This window comes from Hypanus sabinus, unplaced genomic scaffold (genome assembly GCF_030144855.1).
Source record: "Hypanus sabinus isolate sHypSab1 unplaced genomic scaffold, sHypSab1.hap1 scaffold_2638, whole genome shotgun sequence".
Lineage (NCBI taxonomy): Eukaryota > Metazoa > Chordata > Chondrichthyes > Myliobatiformes > Dasyatidae > Hypanus > Hypanus sabinus.
In genome coordinates this window covers 10,304-26,028 of record NW_026780768.1, presented here as the reverse complement: position 1 = coordinate 26,028, position 15,725 = coordinate 10,304, and the positions used below count along the sequence as shown (strand labels likewise).

The 15,725-nt window shown below is 64.2% G+C and overlaps 1 protein-coding gene across 1 annotated transcript; it reads right to left on the bottom strand.

Annotated features, from left to right (window-relative positions):
• Positions 1-1,424: 1,424 nt before the first annotated feature.
• On the bottom strand, positions 1,425-7,013 carry LOC132388089 (macrophage-capping protein-like; the record flags this gene model as incomplete). Its single annotated transcript, XM_059960441.1, has 6 exons — positions 1,425-1,618; positions 1,982-2,114; positions 2,362-2,454; positions 3,466-3,615; positions 4,376-4,537; positions 6,825-7,013. Coding segments are annotated over 6 exons (906 nt in total), but the record flags the coding sequence as incomplete, so codon positions are not given.
• Positions 7,014-15,725: the final 8,712 nt, after the last annotated feature.

Here is a 15,725-nt window from a genome sequence, read left to right as displayed (position 1 = left end):
GGGACCTCGGTGTACGAGGGTAGGACACACACCGTGAACGGTGGGGAGTGTCGAGGGACAGGGGGACCTCGGGGTACGAGGGTAGGACACACACCGTGAACGGTGGGGGGTGTCGAGGGACAGGGGGACCTCGGGGTACGAGGGTAGGACACACACCGTGAACGGTGGGGGGTATCGAGGGACAGGGGGACCTCGGGGTACGAGGGTAGGACACACACCGTGAACGGTGGGGAGTGTCGAGGGACAGAGTGACCTCGGTGTACGAGGGTAGGACACGCACCGTGAACGGTAGGGAGTGTCGAGGGACAGGCGGACCTCGGGGTACGAGGGTAGGACACAAACCGTGAACGGTGGGGAGTGTCGAGGGACAGGCGGACCTCGGGGTACGAGGGTAGGACACACACCGTGAACGGTGGGGCGTGTCGAGGGACAGGCGGACCTCGGGGTACGAGGGTAGGACACACACCGTGAACGGTGGGGAGTGTCGAGGGACAGGGGGACCTCGGGGTACGAGGGTAGGACACAAACCGTGAACGGTGGGGAGTGTCGAGGGACAGGCGGACCTCGGGGTACGAGGGTAGGACACGCACCGTGAACGGTAGGGAGTGTCGAGGGACAGGCGGACCTCGGGGTACGAGGGTAGGACACACACCGTGAACGGTGGGGAGTGTCGAGGGACAGGGGGACCTCGGGGTACGAGGGTAGGACACGCACCGTGAACGGTAGGGAGTGTCGAGGGACAGGCGGACCTCGGGGTACGAGGGTAGGACACACACCGTGAACGGTGGGGAGTGTCGAGGGACAGGCGGACCTTGGGGTACGAGGGTAGGACACACACCGTGAACGGTGGGGAGTGTCGAGGGACAGGGGGACCTCGGGGTACGAGGGTAGGACACACACCGTGAACGGTAGGGAGTGTCGAGGGACAGGCGGACCTCGGGGTACGAGGGTAGGACACACACCGTGAACGGTAGGGAGTGTCGAGGGACAGGCGGACCTCGGGGTACGAGGGTAGGACACGCACCGTGAACGGTAGGGAGTGTCGAGGGACAGAGGGACCTCGGTGTACGAGGGTAGGACACACACCGTGAACGGTGGGGAGTGTCGAGGGACAGGGGGACCTCGGGGTACGAGGGTAGGACACACACCGTGAACGGTGGGGGGGTGTCGAGGGACAGGGGGACCTCGGGGTACGAGGGTAGGACACGCACCGTGAACGGTGGGGAGTGTCGAGGGACAGGGGGACCTCGGGGTACGAGGGTAGGACACACACCGTGAACGGTGGGGGGTGTCGAGGGACAGGGGGACCTCGGGGTACGAGGGTAGGACACGCACCGTGAACGGTGGGGAGTGTCGAGGGACAGGGGGACCTCGGGGTACGAGGGTAGGACACACACCGTGAACGGTGGGGAGTGTCGAGGTGTACGAGGGGGGGGGATTCAGGTGTTGTGAGGAGCAGACAGTCCTGGAGGGAGGGTGAGGATAGGGGAGATTCCGGAGGGGAATACCCACGGGTAGATCCCGGTTACCTGAGTGTTTGGGGCGTAGCTGCGACGCGCGATGACGTCCTCGGCGACTTTAAGGGCTGCCCGCTTCTCCTTCACGTTGGCGCCTCGACCTGGAGGGAGGGGGCAGAGAGAGAGAGAGAGGGGGGGGGGGGAATGAAGGCAGAATGGCTAACGGAGGGGTGGCGGAGGAGTGGGATGAAGATGGGGTCAAAGGTCAGGGGTCGGATCCGAAGCGAGTCCGGCAGCGTTAGGGTCAGGGGTCGAGGGGCGGAAGGAAGGGCCGGGGGGGCGCAGGGCGGCGAGCGAAACGGGTCCGGATCGGAGGGTGTCGGGGTTCGGAGGTCAGGGGGGGCGGGGCAGGAAGGGAGGGAGGTGGACGCTGAGGTTGCGGGGTCGGGCGGGAGGCCGAGAGGTAGGTGGGATTGGCGAGGTTAGGGAGGGAGGAGGGGAGAGGGGTGGAAAGTGGGATTTACCTTTCCAGACGTACACTTTGCCACAGATGCCGTTGTCGAGGAGGAAGCAGTCGTCAGACTGGAGCAGCGACCGGGCGAAGGGGCTTTTGGACGAGATGGGGGTCAGCAACATCGAGCCGGTGGCGTCTGAAACCTGGGGGGGGGCGCGAAGAGAGAAGTGGGCGGGGTGGAGAAGGAGGGGGGGACAGCGGGCGAGAGAGAACGGGGGAAGAGGGGAGGCAGAGGAGGTGTAGAGAAAGGGGTTACAGGGGGAGTAAAGGTAGGGGGGGGGAAAAAGGAGTTAGGACCACACTTTCCCAGAGCGTCTCGACCCATCCAGTCAAATTCCCCTCCAAATCTCCAGCACCACCGCGCCCCTCCGCGCCTGGGGACACACTCACCTTGGAGAGCTCGGCCGTCTTGCTGTGGGTCTGATCGGCCTGGGCGTCGTCCTGGGGGCTTCCCTCCCTCAGCGACGGCTTGGCTCCCAGGACCTGCGGGAACGGCGGGAGACTCAGACCTGGCGCGGCGGAAAACACGTCCCGGGAAGAGGCGCCACCGGGGTGGGCGTTTCGATGTACGAAGGTGGGACTCTCACCGGGGAGTATCGAGGGACAGAGGGACCTCAGGGTGCGGGGGTAGGACACGCACCGTGAACGGTGGGGAGTGTCGAGGGACAGAGGGACCTCAGGGTGCGAGGGTAGGACACGCACCGTGAACGGTGGGGACTGTCGAGGGACAGAGGGAACTCAGGGTGCGGGGGTAGGACACGCACCGTGAACGGTGGGGACTGTCGAGGGGCGGGGGGACCTCGGTGTACGAGGGTAGGAAACGCACCGTGAACGGGGAGGGGAGGAGTGTCGAGGGACAGAGGGACCTCGGTGTACGAGGGTAGGACACGCACCGTGAACAGTGGGGAGTGTCGAGGGACAGGGGGACTTCGGTGTACGAGGGTAGGACACGCACCGTGAACAGTGGGGAGTGTCGAGGGACGGGGGGGGGGACCTCGGGGTGCGAGGGTAGGACACGCACCGTGAACGGTGGGGAGTGTCGAGGGACAGGGGGGTCCTCGGTGTACGAGGGTAGGACACGCTCCGTGAACGGTGGGGAGTGTCGAGGGACAGGGGGACCTCGGTGTACGAGGGTAGGACACGCTCCGTGAACGGTGGGGAGTGTCGAGGGACAGGGGGACCTCGGTGTACGAGGGTAGGACATGCACCGTGAACGGTGGGGAGTGTCGAGGGACGGGGGGGGGACCTCGGGGTGCGAGGGTAGGACACGCACCGTGAACGGTGGGGAATGTCGAGGGACAGGGGGACCTCGGTGTACGAGGGTAGGACATGCACCGTGAACGGTGGGGAGTGTCGAGGGACGGGGGGGGGGGAACTCGGCGTACAAGTGTAAATGGTGGGAAGTGTTTTTTTTGCGGGGTGTGATAGAGGGAGCTCAGTACATTGTGGGGTGGGTGGGGGGGGGGCATCCTGCGGATAGGGGCGAGACCTCACCTCGATCATCTCCGGGGGCTCCTCGCCGTCCCGTACGGTGACGACCTGAGCCCGGCCCTTACGCTCGAGGTCCCGGATCGAGCTGGCGAATTGAGCCGACCTCTGGCGCTCGTGCAAGTTGGCGCTGGTCCCACACCACTGGAAAATGGTCTGGGAAGGGTGAGGGTAGGGAGTGAGGAAAGAAGACGGGATGGTCAGAGAAGAAGAGAGAGGTGGGGAGTGTGAGGAGGGATGGGGCGATGGGGGGGGGTGAAAAATGTTGTATGTTTGACTCAGGCCCCATTCTTGCTGCACACGCATTGCCCCCCCCCCCGAACTGTCCCCCTCCCACCCCCCCAACCTCCCTCTCCCACCCCCACTCCTCCCCTCCGGTCTTTCCCTCATTCCCTCCATCCACTCCCCGCTGCCCTTGGCAAACCGCTCCGCTCCCCCTTCCCCACCATTCCCTGCACCGACCATCTTCTCCCTTCCCCATCCTCATTCCCTCCAATTCTCCTCCCTCCTGCTCCCTCTCTCTTCTCCTCCCTGCCCTTCCTCTCCCCTAAGTACCCCTGCCTCTCTGAGGTCGTGAAGCCCCCTCCCCTCCTTCCCTCCTCCATCATCCCCTCCCATCTCCGACTCTCCCTCCTGCCTCCTTCCTTCCGCGAGGTCAAGGGCGACCCCTGCTCTTCTTTCCCTCCCCCCTTGCACCTCCAGGTCCCCCTCAAACCCTCAACCCAGCTCTAAGCCCCTACCTCTCCGAGGTTGATGAGGCCCTTCACCCTCCCTCCCTCCTATCGCCTCACCTACTATGCCTCCTATCATCTCTCTGAGGCCAAGGACGAAGACTCCCCCCCCTCCTCCACAACATTCCCTCCTCTCCCGGCTCCCTCTCCCCCGCCCCGCTGCTCCCTCTACCCCTCCGCCCTACCTCCCCGAGGTCGAGGATGAAGCAGTCCCCGGTGTTGAAGCTCTCCCAGTTGAGCGCCACCTGCCGGGCGCGGACGATCTTCCGGCCCTGGACGTGGTAAAGTCTCCGGACGGACGCGTGGTCCGGGGCGACCTTGTGGAACCCGGAGTCCACTCCACCCTCCTGGCCGCGGGGTGGAGTGCAGGGAGTGGAGAGGGTGAGGGAGGGAGGGAGAGAGGGAGAGAGAGGGAGAGACGGCGAGAGAATGATGGGGTGATAAAGAGATGGACGAAGGGAGAGAGAACAGGAGGGAGGGAGTGTGTGTGACAGTGAGAGATGGACGAACAGAGAGATGAAGAGAGGGAGGGACGGAGGAAGGGAGACAGGGAGTGAGAGAGAGAGGGAGGGTGAGAGTGGGGGAGAGGGGAGAGAGGGAGCGAGAGAGTGAGAGGGCGTGATGTAGAGAGAGGGGGAGAGAGTGAGAAAGTCCGAGAGAGAGAGGGGGAGCGAGAGAGAGAGGGAGAGAAAGAGGGAGGGAGTGAGAGAGGGGAGAGAGGGGGAGTGAGAGAGAGGGAGCGAGAGGGAGAGGGAGGGAGTGAGAGAGAGAGGGAGAGAAAGGGAGGGAGTGAGAGAGGGGAGAGAGGAGAAGGGAGAGAGCGAGGGAGAGAGGGAGCGAGAGAGGGGGAGGGAGTGAGAGAGAGGGGGAGAGAGGGGAGAGAGAGCGAGAGAGGGAGAGGGAGAGAGAGAGGGAGGGAGTGAGAGAGAGAGGGGGAGAGAGGGGAGAGAGAGAGGGAGAGAGGGGAGAGGGTGCGAGAGAGTGAGAGAGGGAGAGGGAGGGAGTGAGAGAGAGAGGGGAGAGGGTGCGAGAGAGGGAGAGGAGAGAGGGGAAGGGAGTGAGAGAGAGGGAGAGAGGGAGCGAGAGAGGGAGAGGGAGGGAGTGAGAGAGAGAGGGGGAGAGAGGGGAGAGAGCGAGAGAGGGAGAGGGAGGGAGTGAGAGAGAGAGGGGAGAGGGTGCGAGAGAGGGAGAGGGAGGGAGGGGGGTGAGAGAGGGGGAGAGGGGAGAGAGAGCGAGAGAGGGGGAGAGAGGGGAGAGAGAGGGGGGAGAGGGTGCGAGAGAGGGAGGGAGGGAGTGAGAGAGAGAGGGGGAGAGAGGGGAGAGAGAGCGAGAGAGGGAGAGGGAGGGTGAGAGAGAGAGAGGGAGGGAGTGAGAGAGAGAGGGGGAGAGAGGGGAGAGAGAGAGAGAGGGAGGGGAGAGGGTGCGAGAGAGGGAGGGAGGGGGTGAGAGAGGGAGGGGGAGAGAGGGGAGAGAGAGAGCGAGAGAGGGAGTGGGAGGGAGTGAGAGAGAGAGGGGGAGAGGGGGGAGAGGGTGCGAGAGAGGGAGGGAGGGGGTGAGAGAGTGAGAGGCGAGTCAGAGGGTTGGCACAACAATGAACAGATCCCACTCCATCCCGCCGTTGTGCCAATGGGATCGATCTTAACAACATCCCACAGGGCAGAGACACCCCACACCCTCCACGGGAGAGGTGGTTCCCTGCCCGAAAGCAAGTGTCCTTCCACCCTTCTCCCTCCCAAACAGGAACGGATCGATCTTAACAACATCCCACAGGGCAGAGACACCACACACCCTCCACGGGAGAGGTGGTTCCCTGCCCGAAAGCAAGTGTCCTTCCACCCTTCTCCCTCCCAGACAGGAACGGAAGGGGGGGAGGGGGAGTGGGGATGAGAGAGGGGCGACGCAAGGGCAGGGGAGAAACTGGGGAGGGGGTCTGTGGGAGGGTAGAGGTGGGACAGGCATAGTGGGAGTAAGAGGGGCGGAGGGAGTGGGGAGAAATGGGGAGGGGTTAGAGAGAGGAAAATGGAGGGTGGAGGGACTGTGAGAAAGAGGTGGGAGGAGGGATAAGGAGGAGAGGGAGTGAGGGGAGGGGTATGGGAAGGATAAATAGGGGAGAGGTTAGTGAGAGGGAAATCGAGTGAGAAAGGGTGAGAGGAGGAGGGATGAGGAGAGGGATTGAGGGGATGGGTAGGGGAAGGGGAGGGAGAAATAAGGGGTCAGTGGGAGGGGTCAGAGGTGAGAGGGAAAAGAAGGGGAGGGAGCGGATAAGAAAAGGCGTTGTGACGGGAGGGGTTGAGGGGAAAGAGGAGGAGAGGGAAGGGAGGGAAACGGAGGGGGAGGGGGAGAGATAAGGGGACAGAAGAGGAGTGGGAAGGGGAAGTTGAGCGGCGGGAAAGAGGGGCAGGATGATGTTAGGAAGGGGAGGGATGATGTTAGAGGTGGAGTGGACGGCAGAGGTAGGGTGAGAGGGGGGAGGGGCAAGGGCAAGCTAAAGAACGGGGGAGAGGGTCGGAAATGGGGATGGGGGGATGCTGGCGAGGGGGAAGGTGGTACGCAGCGCGGAGGGGAGAGAGAGGGCTGAGTAGGGGGGAGAGAGAGAGGGAAGAAACGGGGAGGGCGGGCAGCAGAGGTACAGACCTGGTACTTGATGCCGTGCGGGAAATACGACATGAAGAGTTCCGACTCGTTGCCCTGGACCTCGCGGTGCTGAACGGGGCGCCCGCACAGGCTGTCGTCCAGCTGGGTAGCAAACAGAGCGCTGGCACCCTTCTCATCGGTGCTGGCTCTCTCTCCTGGGGAGTGGGGAGGGACAGCACGGGGGGGCGGTTAGTGAGGAATTAACGTCAGTGGGGATACAGTCAGTGACACAAGACGCTGGGGGAGAGGGGTCACTGAGGGACGGTGTGAGGGAGCTGGATTAACGTCAGTGGGGATACAGTCAGTGACACAGGACGCTGGGGGAGAGGGGTCACTGAGGGACGGTGTGAGGGAGCTGCATTAACGTCAGTGGGGATACAGTCAGTGACACAGGACGCTGGGGGAGAGGGGTCACTGAGGGACGGGGTGAGGGAGCTGGATTAATGTCAGTGGGGATACAGTCAGTGACACAGGACGCTGGGGGAGAGGGGTCACTGAGGGACGGGGTGAGGAAGCTGGATTAACGTCAGTGGGGATACAGTCAGTGACACAGGACGCTGGGGGAGAGGGGTCACTGAGGGACGGTGGGAGGGAGCTGGATTAACGTCAGTGGGGATACAGTCAGTGACACAGGACCCTGGGGGAGAGGGGTCACTGAGGGACGGTGTGAGGGAGCCGGATTAACGTCAGTGGGGATACAGTCAGTGACACAGGACGCTGGGGGAGAGGGGTCACTGAGGGACGGTGTGAGGGAGCTGGATTAACGTCAGTGGGGATACAGTCAGTGACACAGTGTCCTGGGGGAGAGGGGTCACTGAGGGACGGTGTGTGGGAGCTGGATTAACGTCAGTGGGGATACTGTCAGTGACACAGGACGCTAGGGGAGAGGGGTCACTGAGGGACGGGGTGAGGGAGAGGGATTAACGTCAGTGGGGATACAGTCAGTGACACAGGACGCTGGGGGAGAGGGGTCACTGAGGGACGGTGTGAGGGAGCTGGATTAACGTCAGTGGGGATACAGTCAGTGACACAGGACGCTGGGAGAGAGGGGTCACAGAGGGACGGTGTGAGGGAGCTGGATTAATGTCAGTGGGGATACAGTCAGTGACACAGGACGCTGGGAGAGAGGGGTCACAGAGGGACGGTGTGAGGGAGAGGGATTAACGTCAGTGGGGATACTGTCAGTGACACAGGACGCTGGGAGAGAGGGGTCACAGAGGGACGGTGTGAGGGAGAGGGATTAACGTCAGTGGGGATACTGTCAGTGACACAGGACGCTGGGAGAGAGGGGTCACAGAGGGACGGTGTGAGGGAGAGGGATTAACGTCAGTGGGGATACTGTCAGTGACACAGGACGCTGGGAGAGAGGGGTCACAGAGGGACGGTGTGAGGGAGAGGGATTAACGTCAGTGGGGATACTGTCAGTGACACAGGACGCTGGGAGAGAGGGGTCACAGAGGGACGGTGTGAGGGAGAGGGATTAACGTCAGTGGGGATACTGTCAGTGACACAGGACGCTGGGGAGAGGGGTCACTGAGGGACGGTGTGAGGGAGCTGGATTAATGTCAGTGGGGATACAGTCAGTGACACAGGACGCTGGGGGAGATGGGTCACTGAGGGACGGTGTGAGGGAGCTGGATTAATGTCAGTGGGGATACAGTCAGTGACACAGGACGCTGGGGGAGAGGGGTCACTGAGGGACGGTGTGAGGGAGCTGGATTAACGTCAGTGTGGATACAGTCAGTGACACAGGACGCTGGGGGAGAGGGGTCACTGAGGGACGGTGTGAGGGAGCTGGATTAACGTCAGTGGGGATACAGTCAGTGACACAGGACGCTGGGGGAGAGGGGTCACTGAGGGACGGTGTGAGGGAGCTGGATTAACGTCAGTGTGGATACAGTCAGTGACACAGGACGCTGGGGGAGAGGGGTCACTGAGGGACGGTGTGAGGGAGCTGGATTAACGTCAGTGGGGATACAGTCAGTGACAGGACGCTGGGGGAGAGGGGTCACTGAGGGACGGTGTGAGGGAGCTGGATTAACGTCAGTGGGGATACAGTCAGTGACACAGGACGCTGGGGGAGAGGGGTCACTGAGGGACGGTGTGAGGGAGCTGGATTACCGTCAGTGGGGATTCAGTCAGTGACACAGGACGCTGGGGGAGAGGGGTCACTGAGGGACGGTGTGAGGGAGCTGGATTAACGTCAGTGTGGATACAGTCAGTGGGACAGGACACTGAGGGAGAGGGGTCACTGAGGGACGGTGTGAGGGAGCTGGATTAACGTCAGTGGGGATACAGTCAGTGACAGGACCCTGGGGTAGAGGGGTCACTGAGGGACGGTGTGAGGGAGCTGGATTAATGTCAGTGGGGTTACAGTCAGTGACACAGGACGCTGGGCGAGAGGGGTCACTGACGGACGGTGTGAGGGAGCTGGGGGAGAGGGGTCACTGAGGGACGGTGTGAGGGAGCTGGGGGAGAGGGGTCACTGAGGGACGGTGTGAGGGAGCTGGGGGAGGGGTCACTGAGGGACGGTGTGAGGGAGCTGGGGGAGAGGGGTCACTGAGGGACGGTGTGAGGGAGCTGGATTAACGTCATTGGAGATACAGTCGGTGACAAAGTGTCCTGGGGGAGAGGGGTCTCTGAGGGACGGTGTGAGGGAGCTGGATTAACGTCAGTGGGGATACAGTCAGTGACACAGGACGCTGGGGGAGAGGGGTCACTGAGGGACGGTGTGAGGGAGCTGGATTAACGTCAGTGGGGATACAGTCAGTGACACAGGACGCTGGGGGAGAGGGGTCACAGAGGGACGGTGTGAGGGAGCTGGATTAACGTCAGTGTGGATACAGTCAGTGACACAGGACGCTGGGGGAGAGGGGTCACTGAGGGACGGTGTGAGGGAGCTGGATTAATGTCAGTGGGGATACTGTCAGTGACACAGGACGCTGGGGGAGAGGGATCACTGAGGGACGGTGCGAGGGAGCTGGACTAATGTCAGTGGGGATACAGTCAGTGACACAGGACGCTGGGGGAGAGGGGTCACTGAGGGACGGTGTGAGGGAGCTGGATTAATGTCAGTGGGGATACTGTCAGTGACACAGGACGCTTGGGGAGAGGGGTCACTGAGGGACGGTGTGAGGGAGCTGGATTAATGTCAGTGGGGATACTGTCAGTGACACAAGACGCTGGGGGAGAGGGGTCACTGAGGGACGGTGTGAGGGAGAGGGATTAACGTCAGTGGGGATACAGTCAGTGACAGGACGCTGGGGGAGAGGGGTCACTGAGGGACGGTGTGAGGGAGCTGGATTAAAGTCAGTGGGGATACAGTCAGTGACACAGGACGCTGGGGGAGAGGGGTCACTGAGGGACGGTGTGAGGGAGCTGGATTAACGTCAGTGGGGATACAGACAGTGACACAGGACCCTGGGGGAGAGGGGTCACTGAGTAACGGTGTGAGGGAGCTGGATTAACGTCAGTGGGGATACAATCAGTGACACAGGGAGCTGGGGGAGAGGGGTCACAGAGGGACGGTGTGAGGGAGCTGGATTAACGTCAGTGGGGATACAGTCGGTGACACAGGACGCTGGGGGAGAGGGGTCACTGAGGGACGGTGTGAGGGAGCTGGATTAACGTCAGTGGGGATACTGTCAGTGACACAGGACCCTGGGGGAGAGGGGTCACTGAGGGACGGTGTGAGGGAGCTGGATTAACGTCAGTGGGGATACAGACAGTGACACAGGACGCTGGGGGAGAGGGGTCACTGAGGGACCGTGTGAGGGAGCTGGGGTAGAGGGGTCACTGAGGGACGGTGTGAGGGAGCTGGATTAACGTCAGTGGGGATACAGTCAGTGACACAGGACCCTGGGGGAGAGGGGTCACTGAGGGACGGTGTGAGGGAGCTGGATTATCGTCAGTGAAGATACAGTCAGTTACACAGGACGGTGGGGGAGAGGGGTCACTGAGGGACGGTGTGAGGGAGCTGGGGGAGAGGGGTCACTGAGGGACGGTGTGAGGGAGCTGGATTAACGTCAGTGTGGATACAGTCAGTGACACAGGACGCTGGGGGAGAGGGGTCACTGAGGGACGGTGTGAGGGAGCTGGATTAACGTCAGTGGGGATACAGTCAGTTACACAGGACGCTGGGGGAGAGGGGTCACTGAGGGACGGTGTGAGGGAGCTGGATTAACGTCAGTGGGGATACTGTCAGCGACACAGGACGCTGGGGGAGACGGGTCACTGAGGGACGGTGTGAGGGAGCTGGATTAACGTCAGTGGGGATACTGTCAGTGACACAGGACGCTGGGGGAGAGGGGTCACTGAGGGACGGTGTGAGGGAGCTGGATTAACGTCAGTGGGGATACAGTCAGTGACACAGGACCCTGGGGGAGAGGGGTCACTGAGGGACGGAGTGAGGGAGCTGGATTAACGTCAGTGGGGATTCAGTCAGTGACACAGGACGCTGGGGGAGAGGGGTCACTGAGGGACGGTGTGTGGGAGCTGGATTACCGTCAGTGGGGATACAGTCAGTGACACAGGATGCTGGGGGAGAGGATTCACTGAGGGACGGTGTGAGGGAGCTGGATTAACGTCAGTGGGGATACAGTCAGTGACACAGGACGCTGGGGGAGAGGGGTCACTGAGGGACGGTGTGAGGGAGCTGGATTAACGTCAGTGGGGATACAGTCAGTTACACAGGACCCTGGGGGAGAGGGGTCACTGAGGGACGGTCTGAGGGAGCTGGATTAACGTCAGTGGGGATACAGTCAGTGACACAGGACGCTGGGGGAGAGGGGTCACTGAGGGACGGTGTGACGGAGCTGGATTAACGTCAGTGGGGATACAGACAGTGACACAGGACGCTGGGGGAGAGGGGTCACTGAGGGACGGTGTGAGGGAGCTGGATTAACGTCAGTGGGGATACAGTCAGTGACACAGTGTCCTGGGGGAGAGGGGTCACTGAGGGACGGTTTGAGGGAGCTGGGGGAGGGGGGTCACTGAGGGACGGGGTGAGGGAGCTGGATTAATAGGCGTGATCTCAATGGCTCTTCACGCAGCCTCAGATCACCTGCTGGGGGGTGTGGTGGTGCTGGTGGGGGGGTGTGTGCTGGTGGGTTGGGGGGTGTGGTGGTGCTGGTGGGGGGGTGTGGTGGTGCTAGTGGGGGGGTGTGTGGTGGTGCTGGTGGGGGTGTGTGTGGTGGTGCTGGTGGGGGGTGTGAGGTGGTGCTGGTGGGGGGTTGTGGTGGTGCTGGTGGGGGGTGTGTGGTGGTGCTGGTGTGGGGTTGTGGTGGTGCTGGTGGGGGGTGTGTGGTGGTGCTGGTGGGGGGTTGTGGTGGTGCTGGTGGGGGGTGTGTGTGTGCTGGTGGGGTGGGGGAGTGTGTGTGCTGGTGGGGTGGGGGGGTGTGGAGGTGCTGCTGGGGTGGGGGTGTGGTGGTGCTGGTGGGGTGGGGGGGTGTGGTGGTGCTGGTGGGGTTGGGGGGTGTGGTGGTGCTGTTGGGGTGGGGGTGTGTGGTGGTGCTGGTGGGGGTGTGTCTGCTGGTGGGGTGGGGGAGTGTGTGTGCTGGTGGGGTAGGGGAGTGTGTGTGCTGGTGGGGTGGGGGGGGGTGTGGAGGTGCTGGTGGGGGGTGTGTGCTGTTGGGGTGGGGGGATGTGGTGGTGCTGGTGGGGTGGGGGGGTGTGGAGGTGCTGGTGGGGGGTGTGTGCTGTTGGGGTGGGGGGATGTGGTGGTGCTGGTGGGGTGGGGGGGGTGTGGAGGTGCTGGTGGGGGGTGTGTGCTGTTGGGGTGGGGGGATGTGGTGGTGCTGGTGGGGTGGGTGTGGTGGTGCTGGTGGGGTGGAGGGGTGTGGTGGTGCTGGTGGGGGGGTGTGTGCTGGTGGGGTGGGTGGGTGTGGTGATGCTGGTGGGGGGTGTGTGTGCTGGTGGGGGGGTGTGGTGGTGCTGGTGGGGTGGGGGGGTGTGGTGGTGCTGGTTGGGGGGTGTGGTGGTGCTGTTGGGGTGGGGGGATGTGGTGGTGCTGGTGGGGTGGGGGGTGTGGTGGTGCTGGTGGGGTGGAGGGGTGTGGTGGTCCTGGTGGGGGGGTGTGTGCTGGTGGGGTGGGTGGGTGTGGTGGTGCTGGTGGGGGGGTGTGGTGGTGCTGGTGGGGGGGTGTGTGCTGGTGGGGTGGGTGGGTGTGGTGGTGCTGGTGGGGTGGGGGGTGTGGTGGTGCTGGTGGGGTGGGGGGGTGTGGTGATGCTGCTGGGGGTGTGTGTGTGCTGGTGGGGTGGGGGAGTGTGTGTGCTGGTGGGGTGGGGGAGTGTGTGTGCTGGTGGGGTGGGGGGGTGTGGAGGTGCTGGTGGGGGGGTGTCTGCTGGTGGGGTGGGGGGGTGTGGAGGTGCTGCTGGGGTGGGGGTGTGGTGGTGCTGGTGGGGTGGGGGGGGTGTGGTGGTGCTGGTGGGGTTGGGGGGTGTGGTGGTGCTGTTGGGGTGGGGGTGTGTGGTGGTGCTGGTGGGGGTGTGTGTGCTGGTGGGGTGGGGGAGTGTGTGTGCTGGTGGGGTAGGGGAGTGTGTGTGCTGGTGGGGTGGGGGGGGTGTGGAGGTGCTGGTGGGGGGGTGTGTGCTGGTGGGGTGGGTGGGTGTGGTGGTGCTGGTGGGGGGGTGTGGTGGTGCTGGTGGGGTGGGTGGGTGTGGTGGTGCTGGTGGGGTGGGGGGTGTGGTGGTGCTGGTGGGGGTGTGTGTGCTGGTGGGGTGGGGGAGTGTGTGTGCTGGTGGGGTAGGGGAGTGTGTGTGCTGGTGGGGTGGGGGGGTTGTGGAGGTGCTGGTGGGGGGGTGTGTGCTGTTGGGGTGGGGGGGGTGTGGGTGCTGGTGGGGTGGGGGGTGTGGTGGTGCTGGTGGGGTGGGGGGGTGTGGTGGTGCTGGTGGGGGGGTGTGTGCTGGTGGGGTGGGTGGGTGTGGTGGTGCTGGTGGGGGGGTGTGGTGGTGCTGGTGGGGTGGGGGGGTGTGGTGGTGCTGGTGGGGGGGTGTGTGCTGGTGGGGTGGGTGGGTGTGGTGGTGCTGGTGGGGTGGGGGGTGTGGTGGTGCTGGTGGGGTGGGGGGTGTGGTGGTGCTGGTGGGGTGGGGGGTGTGGTGATGCTGCTGGGGGTGTGTGTGTGCTGGTGGGGTGGGGGAGTGTGTGTGCTGGTGCGGTGGGGGGGTGTGGAGGTGCTGGTGGGGGTGTGTCTGCTGGTGGGGTGGGGGGGTGTGGAGGTGCTGCTGGGGTGGGGGTGTGGTGGTGCTGGTGGGGTGGGGGGGTGTGGTGGTGCTGGTGGGGTTGGGGGGTGTGGTGGTGCTGTTGGGGTGGGGGTGTGTGGTGGTGCTGGTGGGGGTGTGTGTGCTGGTGGGGTGGGGGGTGTGTGCTGTTGGGGTGGGGGGGTGTGGGTGCTGGTTTGGTGGGGGGTGTGGTGGTGCTGGTGGGGGTGTGTGTGCTGGTGGGGGGGTGTGGTGGTGCTGGTGGGGTGGGGGGGTGTGGTGGTGCTGGTGGGGTGGGGGGTGTGGTGGTGCTGGTGGGGTTGGGGGGTGTGGTGGTGCTGTTGGGGTGGGGGGGTGTGGTGGTGCTGGTGGGGGGGTGTGTGCTGGTGGGGTGGGGGGGTGTGGTGGTGCTGGTGGGGGGGTGTGGTGGTGCTGGTGGGGTGGGGGGGTGTGGTGGTGCTGGTTGGGGGGTGTGTGCTGGTGGGGTGGGTGGGTGTGGTGATGCTGGTGGGGTGGGTGGGTGTGGTGATGCTGGTGGGGGGGTGTGGTGGTGCTGGTGGGGTGGGGGGGTGTGGTGGTGCTGGTGGGGTGGGTGGGTGTGGTGATGCTGGTGGGGGGGTGTGGTGGTGCTGGTGGGGTGGGTGGGTGTGGTGATGCTGGTGGGGGGGTGTGGTGGTGCTGGTGAGGTGGGGGGTGTGGTGATGCTGGTGGGGGGGTGTGGTGGTGCTGGTGGGGTGGGTGGGTGTGGTGATGCTGGTGGGGGGGTGTGGTGGTGCTGGTGGGGTGGGGGGGTGTGGAGGTGCTGGTGGGGTGGGGGGTGTGGTGGTGCTGGTGGGGTGGGGGGGTGTGGTGGTGCTGGTGGGGGGGTGTGTGCTGTTGGGGTGAGTGGGTGTGGTGATGCTGGTGGGGGGTGTGTGTGCTGGTGGGGGGGTGTGGTGGTGCTGGTGGGGTGGGGGGGTGTGGTGGTGCTGGTGGGGGGGGTGTGGTGGTGCTGGTGGGGTTGGGGGGTGTGGTGGTGCTGGTGGGGGGGTGTGTGCTGGTGGGGTGGGTGGTGTGGTGGTGCTGGTGGGGTGGTGTGGTGGTGCTGGTGGGGTGGGGGGTTGTGGTGGTGCTGGTTGGGGGGTGTGTGCTGGTGGGGTGGGTGGGTGTGGTGATGCTGGTGGGGGGTGTGTGTGCTGGTGGGGGGGTGTGGTGGTGCTGGTGGGGTGGAGGGGTGTGGAGGTGCTGGTGGGGTGGGGGTTGTGGTGGTGCTGGTGAGGTGGGGGTGTGTGGTGGTGCTGGTGGGGGGGTGTGGTGGTGCTGGTGGGGTGGGGGGTTGTGGTGGTGCTGGTGGGGGTGTGTGTGTGCTGGTGGGGGGGTGTGTGTGCTGGTGGGGGGGTGTGGTGGTGCTGGTGGGGTGGGGGGTGTGGAGGTGCTGGTGGGGTGGGGGGGTGTGGTGGTGCTGGTGGGGTTGGGGGGAGTGGTGGTGCTGGTGGGGGGGCTGTGGTGGTGCTGGTGGGGTGGGGGGGTGTGGTGGTGCTGCTGGGGGGGTGTGGTGGTGCTGGTGGGGTTGGGGGGTGTTGTGGTGCTGTTGGGGTGGGGGGGTGTGGTGGTGCTGGTGGGGGGGTGTGGTTGTGCTGGTGGGGGGGTGTGTGCTGGTGGGGTGGGTGGGTGTGGTGGTGCTGGTGGGGGTTGTGGTGGTGCAGGTGGGGTGGGGGGGGTGTGG